The sequence below is a fragment of the Taeniopygia guttata genome, chromosome 6, assembly GCF_048771995.1.
Source record: "Taeniopygia guttata chromosome 6, bTaeGut7.mat, whole genome shotgun sequence".
NCBI classification, from domain to species: Eukaryota; Metazoa; Chordata; class Aves; order Passeriformes; family Estrildidae; genus Taeniopygia; species Taeniopygia guttata.
In genome coordinates, this window is record NC_133031.1 from 17,451,886 (window position 1) to 17,465,570 (window position 13,685).

Consider the following 13,685-nt stretch of genomic DNA (forward strand, 5'->3'; position numbering starts at 1 on the left):
ATCCTTGAGGCTTCCATCACGGTCAAACTCAATTTGGCTTGGCTGACACATTCAAAGATTCAACATGCCCACGTGCATGTTGGGTATGTAATTGAGCCACCTTGCTTTATTAGCAAACCAGAGTTAAAAAAAAGCCCCAATCAAACTGTAAATTACTTCCCTTTCCTTAATTCTTGATTAATGCTTAAATGTTTCCTCAACACATCTTGTGACATGTTTTCAACGTGGAACCTATATTTGACCTAAGAATATAGCCCCCTTAGCCTAAACCTTCTGCCTCAGTCTCTCATGAAACTGACTATTTATGTGCATATCTGTAACCCTCTCCCACTCATGCCCTCTGAATGGTGGGCCACAATGTGTATTTAGTGCTGATATAACTGTTCCCCATGGTTTGATATATGGGCTTAAGTAATTATTTTTTTGCTAAAATCCACACTTTTGCCATGGGAAGGACTATTTTCACAAGTCCTGTTATGTGGTTTGAATAAGATTGCAACAAAGGGAGATTAGCTAATTGCTCCAGGGTCATTTTCCCTTTGGTGTGTGGGAAAGTTTTATGGCTAACATCCATACATATTGGCCAGAAAACTGTGGGAGAGCAGCCTTGTCAGTCCACACCTGAACATCTTGAGCTACCCCGCTGATTCCAAATGACTTGTAACTCATGAGGGCATTTGGATCCAAGCCGCTCTTCTCTGAGGGATTCTGTGCTCTGCTTGATGCCATAAATAGCATTCGAATGCCATGAAGTGAGATGACTCCCATCTGTCAGTCTGGGAAGGCTAGCCAGCTGCCCAAGGAAGTCTGGAGACAAAGAAGTGATTTAAGGAAAAATCTGTAGGGGGATTTAAGTAATACTTTTTTCTAATGAGTGTTTATCTTGTAACTATATCTCCATCAAACATTGTGAGATGTTCATAGGGCAGTAAAAGCTGACGTCATTGCTGTAGAAGTCAGTGCCTGTTTAGAGTGGGAGTGGGAACTAGTAGTGTTAGAGCTGGGACCCATGGGCCTAGCATGCTGATAAGTGCCCCCTTTCATCCTGTGCCATTGGCTGTTAGCCTTGAATTGAAGCCATGCTCAATCTCTATGGCTGGCTGAAACATTTCAAAAATCATGTTTTGGTGCCATCTCTTAGCCCTCGATATCTCAGCTATTAGTCCTTTCTTATGCCTGCTCTAGTGAGGCCGAATTATACTTTCTTCTTCCTTTGGTCAAGCATCTTCACTGGGGAGAAATAAACCCTGGATGTTGTTATCTCTGCCACAAGGCTGCTAATTCCCAGCCTGCTGAACTGGTGATAGGGCTTAGAAATGTCCTCATTTTTGCTAGCACTGCCTGTGATTAAGAAGAGTCCTAGCTCAAGTCTTGTTTAACTTGGATTTGCCCTTTCTCTTACTAGACTGTAGCCTGTGTTTCTAAGTGTACACTACTACTACTGATGTTATTGAGAAGTGCTCTTCTTTCTGCCCCTCATCTTCATTTTTCCATAGAAATCAACCCTGCTCTCAGGAACTGCAAGGAATGCTTAAAATCTGTAGTCTTGCATGATAAAATCGGTCCTGTAGCTTACTGTAGGCTTGCAGGAGCTCCCAGGTGTGTCCACCTTGAGCTAATAGCTCTGGCAGCATTTAAGAGCTTTTATGTTACCAGTATGTCAACACTGAAATGTCCTGAAGCTGTCCAGGATGAGCCCTCCTGCCATGTGGAGGATGCTCACTTGCTTTGGTGGTTGTGGTCACCTGCTCCTCAGCTGAGACCACACGTGAAGGCCGCCACTGCAGTGGCTGCGGTGCTGCCCTGTCACATCCACCTGCATGCCTGAGCGCCTCTGATTGTTGCCTCTGCTCCTTTGCATGCAGGAAATAAGGCACATAGGAAGTGCACACAATCGGAGTGCAGTGCCCTTCACTGCTGCCACAGCTTCTGCCCCCAGGGTGATCACTGCTCAGTACAACAGCCCAGCAGGCCTCTACTCCTCAGAGAACATCCAGACCTTCAACAGTGCGGTGGAGACAAAAACGTCACCTGGGGCCCTGGAGCCTACCAAGCCGTAAGTACCTCCCTCACCTCCCTCCCTCCCTGGGCCTCCAGGGAAAGGCTTCAGGAGACACGAGTTCATTGCAAAGGTACCAGTCTGTTAAACCAAGAAAAGCTCTCTTTCAGGACAATGGAAATAGAAGAGACACAAGCATGGATGTTGTTCCCAGGGACAGGGCTCGGAGGAGTGGGGAGCGTTTCATGAGGTGCAGACATGAAATTAATGCTGTTGTGTTTCTTTGTTCAGCAGAGACCGACGCAGTTTCCGCGTGCGTTCAGCATGACATACCAGCCCGCTGCTCTGAGCAGGTGCCTGATAGCTTGTTACAAGCACTTCCTAAAGTTAGTGTTTTGTGCCGGCTTCGCTGAGATGCTGAGCAGGAAAGGCACCAGCTAGTGCCTGTTCCCAGCTGGCCTAGGATTCATAGACAGGCTCTGCCTTACTTTGGGTATTTCTGTGTTTTATTATCAAACTTCGCTTTTCACAGGAATTTTAAAAAGTAGCAGAAACATTCATTCCTGTGTGAGGGCTTTTATGTATGAAATTGGAAAGGGTCCCAACCTTAAAATGGCCTGTTCATTTTTATGTTTGCAACTGAACTTCACCAAAGACGTTATTTTATCCTAGATTTTCAAAGTTTCCCTTTTCTTCACTGGAGGTGGAAGAGCTCCAGGAGCTTAACCAGGAGCTTCCTCCTTAACCAGGAGCTATCTGAAAAATTTATGGCTGTGATGGTCAGGTTGCTTGACTGCCCTAAGTCCCTGCATAGCAATATAAAACTGCCTAGAAGGCTTTGGCTATTTTTATAATAAAAGCTGGAAGACGATGCTTTTGGTAATACTTGATTAAATTTCTGACTTGGGAAAAAGTCAGGCAAAAGTAACTTCAGCCTCTGCTGTTACAGGGTACAAAGACTTGATTGTGGTTTAACACCAGCCTGACAACTTTCCTGTGAGTGAAACCAGCTCCTTGCGTTGGCAGCCCAGTCTGCAGCACGGTCCCTTCTAGGCAGTTGCAGTGCTGCCACTGGCAGATGAGGTGACAGATTGTTCTTCATTTGCTTCTGGTAGACTCAGCAGCCTCATTCAGGGGCTGGGCAAAAGCAGAGCAAGGACAAGGAAAATCTGACATTGCATTAACCTGGTGGGACCATCTGGCAGTAGATATCATCCCTAGTCTACTCTGGTGTCCCCTCCATGTGAGAGCGCTCCCTGGAAGCCAGGTAGATTTGGCTGGAACATTGTAACTGATCCCTTTCTCTTGCAGGGATCAGCAAAGAGGTGGATTCCTTCTAGGGCTGTGGCTCACTCTGCTCCTCCTAGCAGGAACATCCATTGCTAGCCCTGCTTCATCTTGGATACATGGCATCTCTTTCATCCTTTCCTTGCTGAAACACAGCAAGTTGCAAAAGAATGCTGGGAAAGCAGTGCATGAGGCTTTGATGCTCATATGCTTTTGTTTACAGAGTCATCAAAAGCAAATGAATTACTGCTAGTTTTCAGTGAGAGCTAGGGACCTCAGCCTGCTGTTAAAAACCCACTGTAGTCTCCCCAGTGCACAAGCACCGGATGTCTAGGCTCTCTTTTCACACAGCCTTCCAACTGCCTTTAAATTCCTGCCCATCTGTTTTGCTGAGTTATTTGGTACATACCTGACCTTGTTCTGGGTTTACGTGACATTTATCTGCCTCCCCATCCTGCACCCTGCAGATACACAACCTATCTGAACCCAGCACTTGATCCTGCCACTGCACATGGTGACGTGACTGGAGACCTAATCCATGCTTCATCCTTAGAGGGTGTGTGGTATAAATGGGATATAGTACATAGAGAAATGAAAGAAAATATCTCCAGTGTATTTGATGTCACAAAGGAGGTGGGGATAGAGAAGCCCCACTGCTGAGCAGATCTGGTTTGGGATGGGAAGTGAGATTACTCCTCAGTAGGATGCCAAGGCTAGCTTTGAGGAGAGCAGCAATGAAGGTGGCATTCCTTGTCTGGACAGTGGGACCACAAATGTGTGCACAGGGAGTTACTGTATAATGAAACCCCTGCTGCCACTTCTTCTTTGCTTTTACAACCCATGCATTTGCTTATCAGTGGAGTGCTTGCTTTTTAGTTTTTGTGTGGACACACCTGGAGTGTGAGACCAGAGGCACAGCATTAGCCAGAAGCCTGTAAAGTTGTGTATTCAGAGGTGTGTCCTTAAGACAGTATTCTGCAGCTGCTTGATGGCTTGAAGTATTTGGCTTTGTCCTTCATTAATTTCTTTCTTCTTTCCTTTCTTCCTCCTCTGCATTTTCCCCTCAATTTGGCAATGTAAACCCCAAACAAACCTTGAACAACCCCACCTCCCACTGCCCGTGTGGATGCGTGGGCTGGCAGCCGCCCATCGCCGGTGGGCGCGATGCAGGCTCCCATCGCCTCCGTGTACGACCCTCTGCAGAGCTCCGAGCTGCGGCGCAGGCACAGCACCTCCTCCAGCCCCAGCCAGGTCCGAGTGGGGCCTGAGCAGCTGAAGCACGCAGCCCAGGTCTGCCCCAACAGCCCTGTGGAAGTGGAGGTGCCGGGACTCAAAGTGCTGCACGTGCAGTTCAATTCTCCCCTGCAGCTCTATTCGCAAAGCAACATCATGGACACCCTGCAGGGGCAGATCTCTTCTGTTAGCCCTGATTTCCCCAGGTAACCTGCCCACAGCCTCTGCAGCCAGCTCAGTACATCTGCTCATCTGCATTTCGGTGTCCACGAGTCCGTCGTTCCTGTCTGTGGCTCATGGCGTTTTCCGGTCACAAGAAAACAGCATTTACATTTCACCCTTCCAATGTCAGTGCATGACTCTTCACAGGAGCTTTATCTGCCTTGTGTCTGTGCCCAGCACCATGGGAAACACCAAAACATGTTTTTAGTGTGTCAGTATGTCCATTGACCCTACCCACCCACACAGCAGGACTTGACAGCACCTGGTGACTTTTCTGGAGGAGTCACCTGCAGCAGATGGGTTTGCTGAGGTTAGGATAGTGCTTTATCCTGGAAACTGGTATTTTTCCTGCACTTGAAATAACTTTTGTTGTTTGTGACTGACAGGTGCTGCCAGTCTGGTCTTCTGTTTCATTTGCCATGGGTGTGTGTTGGGCATGTTTCATTTCAGGCTGAAGCAGGTTCCCATGCTCTCCATGTTTGGCTGACAATAGTCAAGAGTTTGGAGCAGCCTGGCAGGCACCAGACACGTGGAGGGACAGCCTGTGTTCCCACCCCTGCCTGCTTGTCTGCAGAGGTTGCTGCAGCACAGGCTACCTCTGCCCAAAGGAGTGGAGGATGCTCAGCATGCTCTGAGGTCTGCAGGACTTGTGGTGAGCCTCAGCATCACAAGGTCTGGGTGCTGTTTGATGTCATCTTTGTGGTACTTGGGACCCCCCTTGCCTGTGCCTTTAAGTGACAGCCTCTGAGTTTTACAGGGAGGACTTTAGTGTCAGGACAGGTGAAACAGAAAGCACGTTTATCTGTCTCACAGGAGCAGTCCAGGGAAGGATGAATTGTGAACCTTCTGCTATGTGACCAAGCAGCTTGCATCTGTGTGACATGTGGCCCAGGACAGTGATCCATCCCAGGGCTTCCATGGGGCAGAAAAAGGACACAGACAGATCTCATGGCTCCTGAACTGCTCACTGTTCCCTTCTGGGAACCATGTACTTCAAAGCAGAAAAGCTGGTGTCCTCAGCCCTGGACCCACACAGCCAAGCTTTGCCATGTGCCAGGAGCCAAAAGATAGTGGGAGGCTGAGGATTTACTCCTGCCTTGTTACTCAGTGCAGTTATTTGCTGTAAGTCAGTCCTCTGGCTTGTAGTCAGTACCATGCACGCCAGAAGTGGTCACACTGCCAGCTCTCTGTGCTGGCCTGGAGAGCTGATAGTGCTCACGAAGGAGCCCCAGACATCAGCAATTGTTTATTGGCAAAAGGGAGTGCTCCAAGCACTGGGCCTTCCTGCAGCCTTGAGACCCTTGTAAGCTTTGCTAAATAGGCTGGCATAAAATAGTAAAATATCATTAGTAAAAAATAAATTGCTTTATGAAGATTCTATGCAAGGCTGTGTCTTTATGGTTTTTATTACTATCTTGTCAATATTTAAGGCTCAGTGATGAAGTATTAGTCAAGTTTTGCAAGTTTCCCATGGTAGCAGCAATGAGATCCAGTAACGGTTGTGTAAGTCCAAGTCCCAGTAAATGTGGTTGGGGTTGTTCCCTACAAAGTTTCTGCATGAGGGAAGTTGTGTGCATGGAAAAAGACACCAGTTGCTGGTGATTCCTGCAGATAAAGTACCTGTGTAACAGGAGGTGCCAAAAATCAGCTGGCATGCAGAGTCTCAGTATCTTGCAGGTACAATTTCTGTGCCTGTGGCCTTGCCCTTTCAAAAGATACACATACTTTTTGGAGATGTTGTTCAATTTAAGCAGCATAGGCCTTCTGCCCTGACAGTTTGATGTATTTTACTCTGCTGGTACAAATCTGAGTTTGATGGTTTTTATAGCCTTTTGGACATCTTGTATATGCAAGTGGACATATAGGGTGCATACCTGGGAGAGCTGATGTGTATGTTACACACTGCCACAATGCATGGTTGAAATGTGATGGCTTTGTTTGACTCTAATGCTTTTTAAGATTATTTAGCCTCTGCTTTTTGGATGCATGTTATTGAAACATTCTTAGTATGCAAACTGCAATGAAAGGCTTCTTGCATAATGTTTTTATGGGTGGATAGAGCAGTGGGAGTATATGAGTTTACATGAGATGAATGTAATGTGGAGCATGGGATATCTTCTGTCTAATAGAAGGCACATTATTTTTATTTGGGTAAGAAGCTTCAGTAACTGAGATTCAGGCTTCAGCTCTTTGCATGTCTAATGTTCTTCCTGCTCCACTGAAAATTGCTAAAGATGGAAACATTTTATGAAATCCTTTTTATGGAAATAGCATTTATAACTCATGTGATGATTTTACTTCTGATGCTTGAATAATTTATTATGTAGAGTAACTCCCAGATGACTCTATTGGTCATTGGCATTGAAAGTATGCAGTTGCCTCCTTGAGAAAAAAATTTCCCTCTGCAATTTAGTCTGAACTTCAGGATGTTTATGTAATTTTCATGCAATCACACAGTGCAAGAATGGTGAAACCAAATAGATCATTTACATTTATACTACATTATAGAATTGAGCTATCAGAGGAGATTTGTCAGCTGTTTCATTTTATTGTATATGTTTTACTGCAGCTACAGAACACAAGGCAGGCAGGAACTTCCTGTGTCCTTTAGTCCATCCCTTAGTCCAGGATTTGGCAATTTAAACCACTGATTTAAATAATTCCCACTATATATTTGTCCACACTATTTTCAAATCCTTTGGAGGTTCCTCACCTGCCCACAACAATCTTCTCTGGTATTTCAGTGTCAATAGACATAATGGAAAGCTTTTCCCAAGGGATATTCTAAATACCCTCCTGCAGTTTAAGCCTATCCTCTACCCACTGCATGTAGAGTATATCTTAGGTACTTCCTCCAGACTTTTTTTATCCTCAAAGACCCTTTGAGTGGCACAATGATCTCCTTTTCCATGACCCTGTGCTGTGAAAAGCTGCCCCTGAAGCACCTTGGGCTCTAAGTCAATGATGCAAGTCCCTCATGACATGAGGGGTGGGAGCAGCACTTCAGGGCAGCTGCACTGAGGGCTTAGCCTTACCTGCAGAAATCTCTGCCCGCCACCTGCTCATTAACCTTAGTAAAATACTGTAAGTGGGCTCCACCTAGAAAATTGAAATAGTAACACTCACTTGAAAACCAGACTAAATTACTTCCAATCAGAGAATCTTCTAGTTAGATCCTACAGCTGTTACTTTGTGAAGGTGACATTTACAAGCAATTCATAGGGTACTTGCAAAGATTTTTTTTTACTGGAATAAACTTTATTCAATTTGAGATTCACAGTGGTGTAAAGTAGTTTATACATGCAAGGAACGTGTGTGGATGGCACAGCTACTATGTGGGATTCCCATCCCAGCACATGAATTCTTTACTTTCCTATTGACAGAGCTGTGGTTTCCTGGGCAGGTTTTAGTTGCTGGAGTGTGTGGTAATTGTGAAGCAGGGCAAACCCTGGCTGGGGGCAGTGGGTGAGCAGCTGCTGAGAGCAGCGTGGGCAGACAGCCCAGCGTGCCTGTCCCACCTGGAGCTCCTCCAGCACCTTCGTGTTCGTGGCCTCCTGCCGTGCGTGTGCTTTGCACCTTCATTCTTCAGTCATATGATGCATCATGAAAGTTTTGCAAGAGGAGTTGGCTTTAGTTTTCATCATTTAACAAGAGGATTCTCTGTTCCTTCCTCAGTTTAGATCAGCATAACCAGACCCCAGGCAGCATTGCCATAGACAGACAATCTGAGGTTTACAAGATGCTGCAGGAGAATCAAGAGTCAAACGAGCCACCCAGACAGTCTGCTTCGTTTCTTGTGTTGCAAGAGATCTTGGAGTCAGAGGAGAAAGGTGAGTGAGTACCTGATCTGAATGTGCTCTTCCCCTCTGCTGTTCATTGGGTTGACTAACATTTAAAACTTTATTTTTCATTTAGCTGTTGATTGTTCAAGGTGGCATGTGTAGGTGGCTTCTACAGAAACCTACAGACCCTGTCACTAATTTGATCCCTTCATATTCTCTCATTGATTAGTTTCAGTGTCTGTGGGCCCATATCATTGCTTAATCACTGAGTGAGCACTCCAGAAATAAACCCTTGCAACATTTAGTTATCAAGAAGGATTTTTTAAAGTTACAAAACCTCATATAGTTTCTAAAATTTTGCCCCCTTTAAGATAGTATTCACTGATTAAAGACCATCTTAGAGTCAAGGCTTTGGATGGTATCACAAGATAGTGCTCTTCAGTGAGTCCTATTACTTCTGAACTCCATCCCCCTACACAAGAAGTATCCCCTTCTGCAGCTGAATATAAAAATATAGAAGCTGGATTACAGTGAGCAGTTCATAGCTTTTAACCTCTGAAAATTCACTCATCTTGGCATTCTTGATCTTAGGTCTGGCTTGTACAATTCAGAGCTATAGAATTTAAGATAAAAAAGCCAATTAACTTATTTGGGGGCTAAATTGTGCTCTCTTCTCCCCTTAAATAAAATTAAATAAATGAATGGGAAAAGAATTCCAAGAATGACCTTTTTTTTTCTCCTTAGGCCAGTCTTTTGTGTTATTAGCTTGGCAGTTGTATGTTCAGTTTAATCCAAAAAAAGCTTATGCTGATATATTCACCACAAAGAAAAACAGATCAACCAAGTGCTGGTAGGTCTGAGGGATCTGTAGTGAAACAGCAAAATGACAGAAATAAGGAAGCAATAGGAAAAAAGAAACAAGGATCATGGAGTCTCTAATATGCTGTTAAAATACCTACCCGAAAGAATCTTTTAAATATTGAGTGTTTGCAGCTTGCCCTCAGGGTTCAGCTCCTGCATGGAAGGAGTAGCTCGGACTTCTCCCGAAGCCAAGGTCCTCCCCTGTGCTTAGTAGTGCTGAAGAAGATAAGAAGCAAAAGCCTCTCTGTTTTATCTTTCTTTGAAGATTTGCAGCATTGTTGGGATTCTCTGGCACAAGGTTTGCCTGCCCGATCCCGGGCCGGGATAGGCTCTGGCATTATTCCACAGTGAGCTGATAATGCCCCCTGGCCCAGCCTGCCGGCCAGCAGCAAACAAGCACACACTGCTGCGAGTCAGATGGTTCCTGTGATAAATGGCACATTGGACGGGCCTTCTCCCAGCCCGGCTGCAGGCAATGGCTTGTGGAGGCAGCTGTGAGCACGGCTGGGACAAGGCCCCTGGGCATCGCTGACTCTGGGCTGCGCTTTCACCAGCTGAGAGCCTGGGCCAGGCACAGGGCTGAGCGTGGATGTTTGGAAGCACCACTGCTGGGCTTTTAAGACCTGACCCTGTGCTCAAAAGTGGAGTTTCACTGGGTGGAACACGCTGCGTTTCCTCTGGGTGTTTGATTAGGAGAGATTTAAAAACGTGCTGTCGATGTTGCTGATAAAAGTGCTGGTTGAGGCAAAGGGAGTGAACAGAAGTGATAGGGAAGAGTCTGAAAATGCAATTGCTGCTGCTTGCTTCCCAGTGAGGGTCACTTGCAGCACCTCTTGGAGGGCCAGTGGCTCTTGCTATGTTTGGAGGGTTGGGGAACTTGCACCTCTGGACCAGCATCTGCACAGAGCTGGGTGTAAACCTCTGTGCTGAAGGCTGCCCTAAAGACAAACCAACGCAGCATCAACTGCCCCACAGCTGAGGTAGGCAGTTCCCCCCTTTTTCCTCCAGCTCTTCTGTCAGTGATGCTGCCCTGGGCTCTGGTGAATCCCTGACATGGCTGGTCACCAGGGGCTGTCTTTGGAGGGTTTTTCTGCCCCTTGCACTGAGAATGCCCATTGGAAGTGTGCTCTTGGTTTGACACTGGTCAGAAGGGTTTCATCAGTGTCCCTCACAGTCGAGGGTGTTTCTGGTGAAATATCATGGGAGCCTCCTTCCTCAGCAGCCTCCTTCCCTTGTTAACTGGTGTCCAACCCCTTAGAAAACTCATATAGATGAGATTAGTCCTATCATTGGTGTCATTTTATAAAAGGCTCCTTTTTTCCTGCAGATATTTAAAGGCTTGCCTCGTATCCCACATCTAGGATCCACTGCTGATTTAGGCATCCAGGTCAGCACAATGTCTCCTGCAAAGGCCCTGCAGGAATTCCCTGCCCCAGAGAAGTTGCAATAGGGAGATACCTGGAGCATGCTATGCAACAGGAGGGGAGTGCAAGGTTATCCCCAGTGTCCCAGGGCTCTGCAAGGAGTTTGTTAACTAAATCTTCCAGCAGTCTTGGGGGAACCAACTCTGCTCTAAAACAGACAGCAGATTGGAAAAGGGCTTTGACAGTCCTCCCAACAGAACACCCACCTTTTTCTGAGATCAAATCTGGGAATCAGCTTGACCCTGAGTGTGTGATCAGGACACATCAGGCAGACTCCAGTGCTGCCAAGGCTCGGGCTTTGCTTTGCTTTGTGCATCTGTGCATGTGAGACACATCAGCTGAAGTCTGATGGGCTTTTAAGATGAGAAGATAATCTCATCTGACTGCCCACCATCCCAAGCCCTCACATTTCCAGGGCGAGGTTCAGCTGTGTGCCTCCTCTCCCTCCTCCCCACACATCCCTAAATCCCTGCCCACTCTCCATGCATGAATCCCTGCCTCAGAGCTGGGGTTAAAGAATATCATGCTCCCAGCAGAGCATCTGCTTGGGAGGAACAGCCTCAAGCCACGCATCTCACATGCTCTGAAGCACTCTCCTTCCACCCCCAGGAGACCCTACCAAACCGTCTGGATTTAGGAGCGTCAAAGCCCCTACCACAAAGGTGGCCTCATCGATTGGGAATGCCCAGAAGCTGCCCATGTGTGACAAGTGTGGATCTGGCATTGTGTAAGTAAGCCTGTCCTGGGGTTGCAAGTGAGCAGCCCATGCCTGTGCCAGGGGCTGAGGTAGTGCACCCAAACAGCTTCACTTACCACATCCAGTGCATCCAGGAGACTCAAGGCACGTTTATTCTCACCAGCTTTAATAATGCTAACTTTGCAGATCCCTGCTGTGAGGCAGGAGTTGGGTTTCCATCTGCAGATCTGTATCAGTGGAAACCAGAGCAAGTCCCTGTGACTCAAGCCTTGAGGCAGTTGTTGCTGCAGTGTTTGGCTGACCTGAAAGCTGTTTACAGCATTTGGAAACAAAATGACCTTTCCATTCAGGGCCTGTGTATTTAATGAATTTCCTGTCTCGGCGCTCCCAGGCATGGCATGGAGAATTGCCTTGGTGGTCAGAGGCAGTGGGGACTGCAGAGCTGCATTCTGCTCCCCACTCTCCTGCAGGACCTCACACCTCCACTGTGTCTATGCAGACATATTGTTTTTTGTATTTATGTGGGTAAAATCCAATTCCAACTGACCTGGGGTTTGGTACAGAGCTGCTATATTGTAAGTGTGACCACATGGGGGACCCAGCATTGAAAACCCACGTCTTTGAGTTGCTCAGTTTTTCAACCTCAAATTCTTCCCTGCAGTCCCCTGAACAGCTGACTCCACAGCAGTCAAGTACTGGTAGCCAAACCTGCACTGTCTGATTTTTCAGATCCTGCCTGCCACAGGCTATCACATTGTTGCTGAGACCCGCTACACTGTAATTGCATGGTCCTGGCATGCCTGGAGCATCTGGACCAGCAGATTAGAGAGGCAATCTATACCCTGTAAAATACGAATCAGAGACAAATCTTGTAATTATTCAACCAGCTGGGTAGGTCTGGAGAGAAAGCACAAGGCCTTGAATAGCACTCAAAACTCATGAATTACAGAAAATAGAGATGGCTGCTGGAACAACATAATATTGGAAAATTTTTGTGGGGCGGATGGTAGTTAACAAACTGCTGTGCAGTTTTTGTAGTTTTCCTAGTCATCTGTTGGGCTGAGCTGTGAAGTCTTCCAATAAGAGCTGGCCCACATTTGGCTGGACCTGTTCACTGCAGCTCCCAAGCAGCATGTCTGAGATGAAAACCAGGATCTACTTTCTGTGCTTCTCCCACACATCAGTCACTAGCGAAAGGGCAGTGCTGGCTGTGCAGCCTTCATCCCTGCGTTTCTGCATTTGTTTTGCCATCCAATTAGCTTGTACCTGGATTTTGCTTCCTCTGATGGTCAAGCTACTGCCTGCCATTTGATCCTGGACATTTGAATGCTGTTGTGCTGTCTGCAGCCACCAGCTAAAGATGCTATCACAGTAATTCTTGCCACCACAGGTGATAGCTGTCCCTGTGTAGCTTATGCAGGTCAATGCTGGCAAACACTTTCTAGAGGAGAGTTTCCGTGCCAGCACATGTTGGGCTTCTAAAAGTGCTATTAACATTTACCTGACTAGAGGTAGGGGCCTAAACTTGGACTTGTCAGGAGAAGACTGTTCACCTTTGGGACTGGTTTGGGTCTGGCTGGGTGGGAGGTGGCTGGGGAGGAGGGAGACGCTGGGCACTGAGCGGTGCTGGTTCCTCCCCAGAGGGATGTTCGTGAAGATCCGGGACAAGCAGCGTCACCCCGAGTGCTACGTATGCAGCGACTGTGGCACCAATCTCAAGCAGAAAGGACACTTCTTTGTGGGAGACCAAATCTACTGCGAGAAGCACGCACGGGAACGGGTGACTCCCCCGGAGGGCTACGAGGTGGTCACTGTCTTCCCAAAGTAAACCGTGCTGCTCACAAAGCCAGAAGGATGATTTATCCTCTGCTGATTTTCCTTGGAGAGCATTATCCCTACCCCCTGCAGAATCTTGTTTGCAATAAGGAATGCTAGGCATGGCTTTGAATTTCCTTGTCATTATTAATCCTCCATCTGTTCACATAAGATGTCACTAATTGTTCAACATTCTTTTCATCCTCTCTTTTACTTTTTTCTTAATAAACAGAATTTTTTTTCCTTCATTGTGCTGTCAATCACACAGGAAAATCAGAGGCCAAAGTCAGATTACAACTTTTCTGTGTTCTAGTTATTTGCCATCTGTTTGCCTGCAATAAATGGGGTGAATCCACAAGGTAGAA

General features: G+C 46.7%; 1 protein-coding gene across 4 annotated transcripts in view; it reads left to right on the forward strand.

Annotated features, from left to right (window-relative positions):
- Positions 1 to 13,685, forward strand: part of PDLIM1 (PDZ and LIM domain 1) — a 43,220-nt gene extending 29,535 nt beyond the window's left edge. Inside the window, exons 4-8 of one of the 4 annotated variants that reach the window (XM_041716982.2) lie at positions 1,866 to 2,056; positions 4,429 to 4,725; positions 8,417 to 8,571; positions 11,418 to 11,535; positions 13,147 to 13,685. In XM_041716982.2, the coding sequence (XP_041572916.1) occupies positions 1,866 to 2,056; positions 4,429 to 4,725; positions 8,417 to 8,571; positions 11,418 to 11,535; positions 13,147 to 13,333 (948 nt within the window). In that variant the 3' untranslated portion in view covers positions 13,334 to 13,685. The other 3 variants (XM_072931562.1, XM_072931561.1, XM_002197573.6) reach the window with 3 other exon arrangements.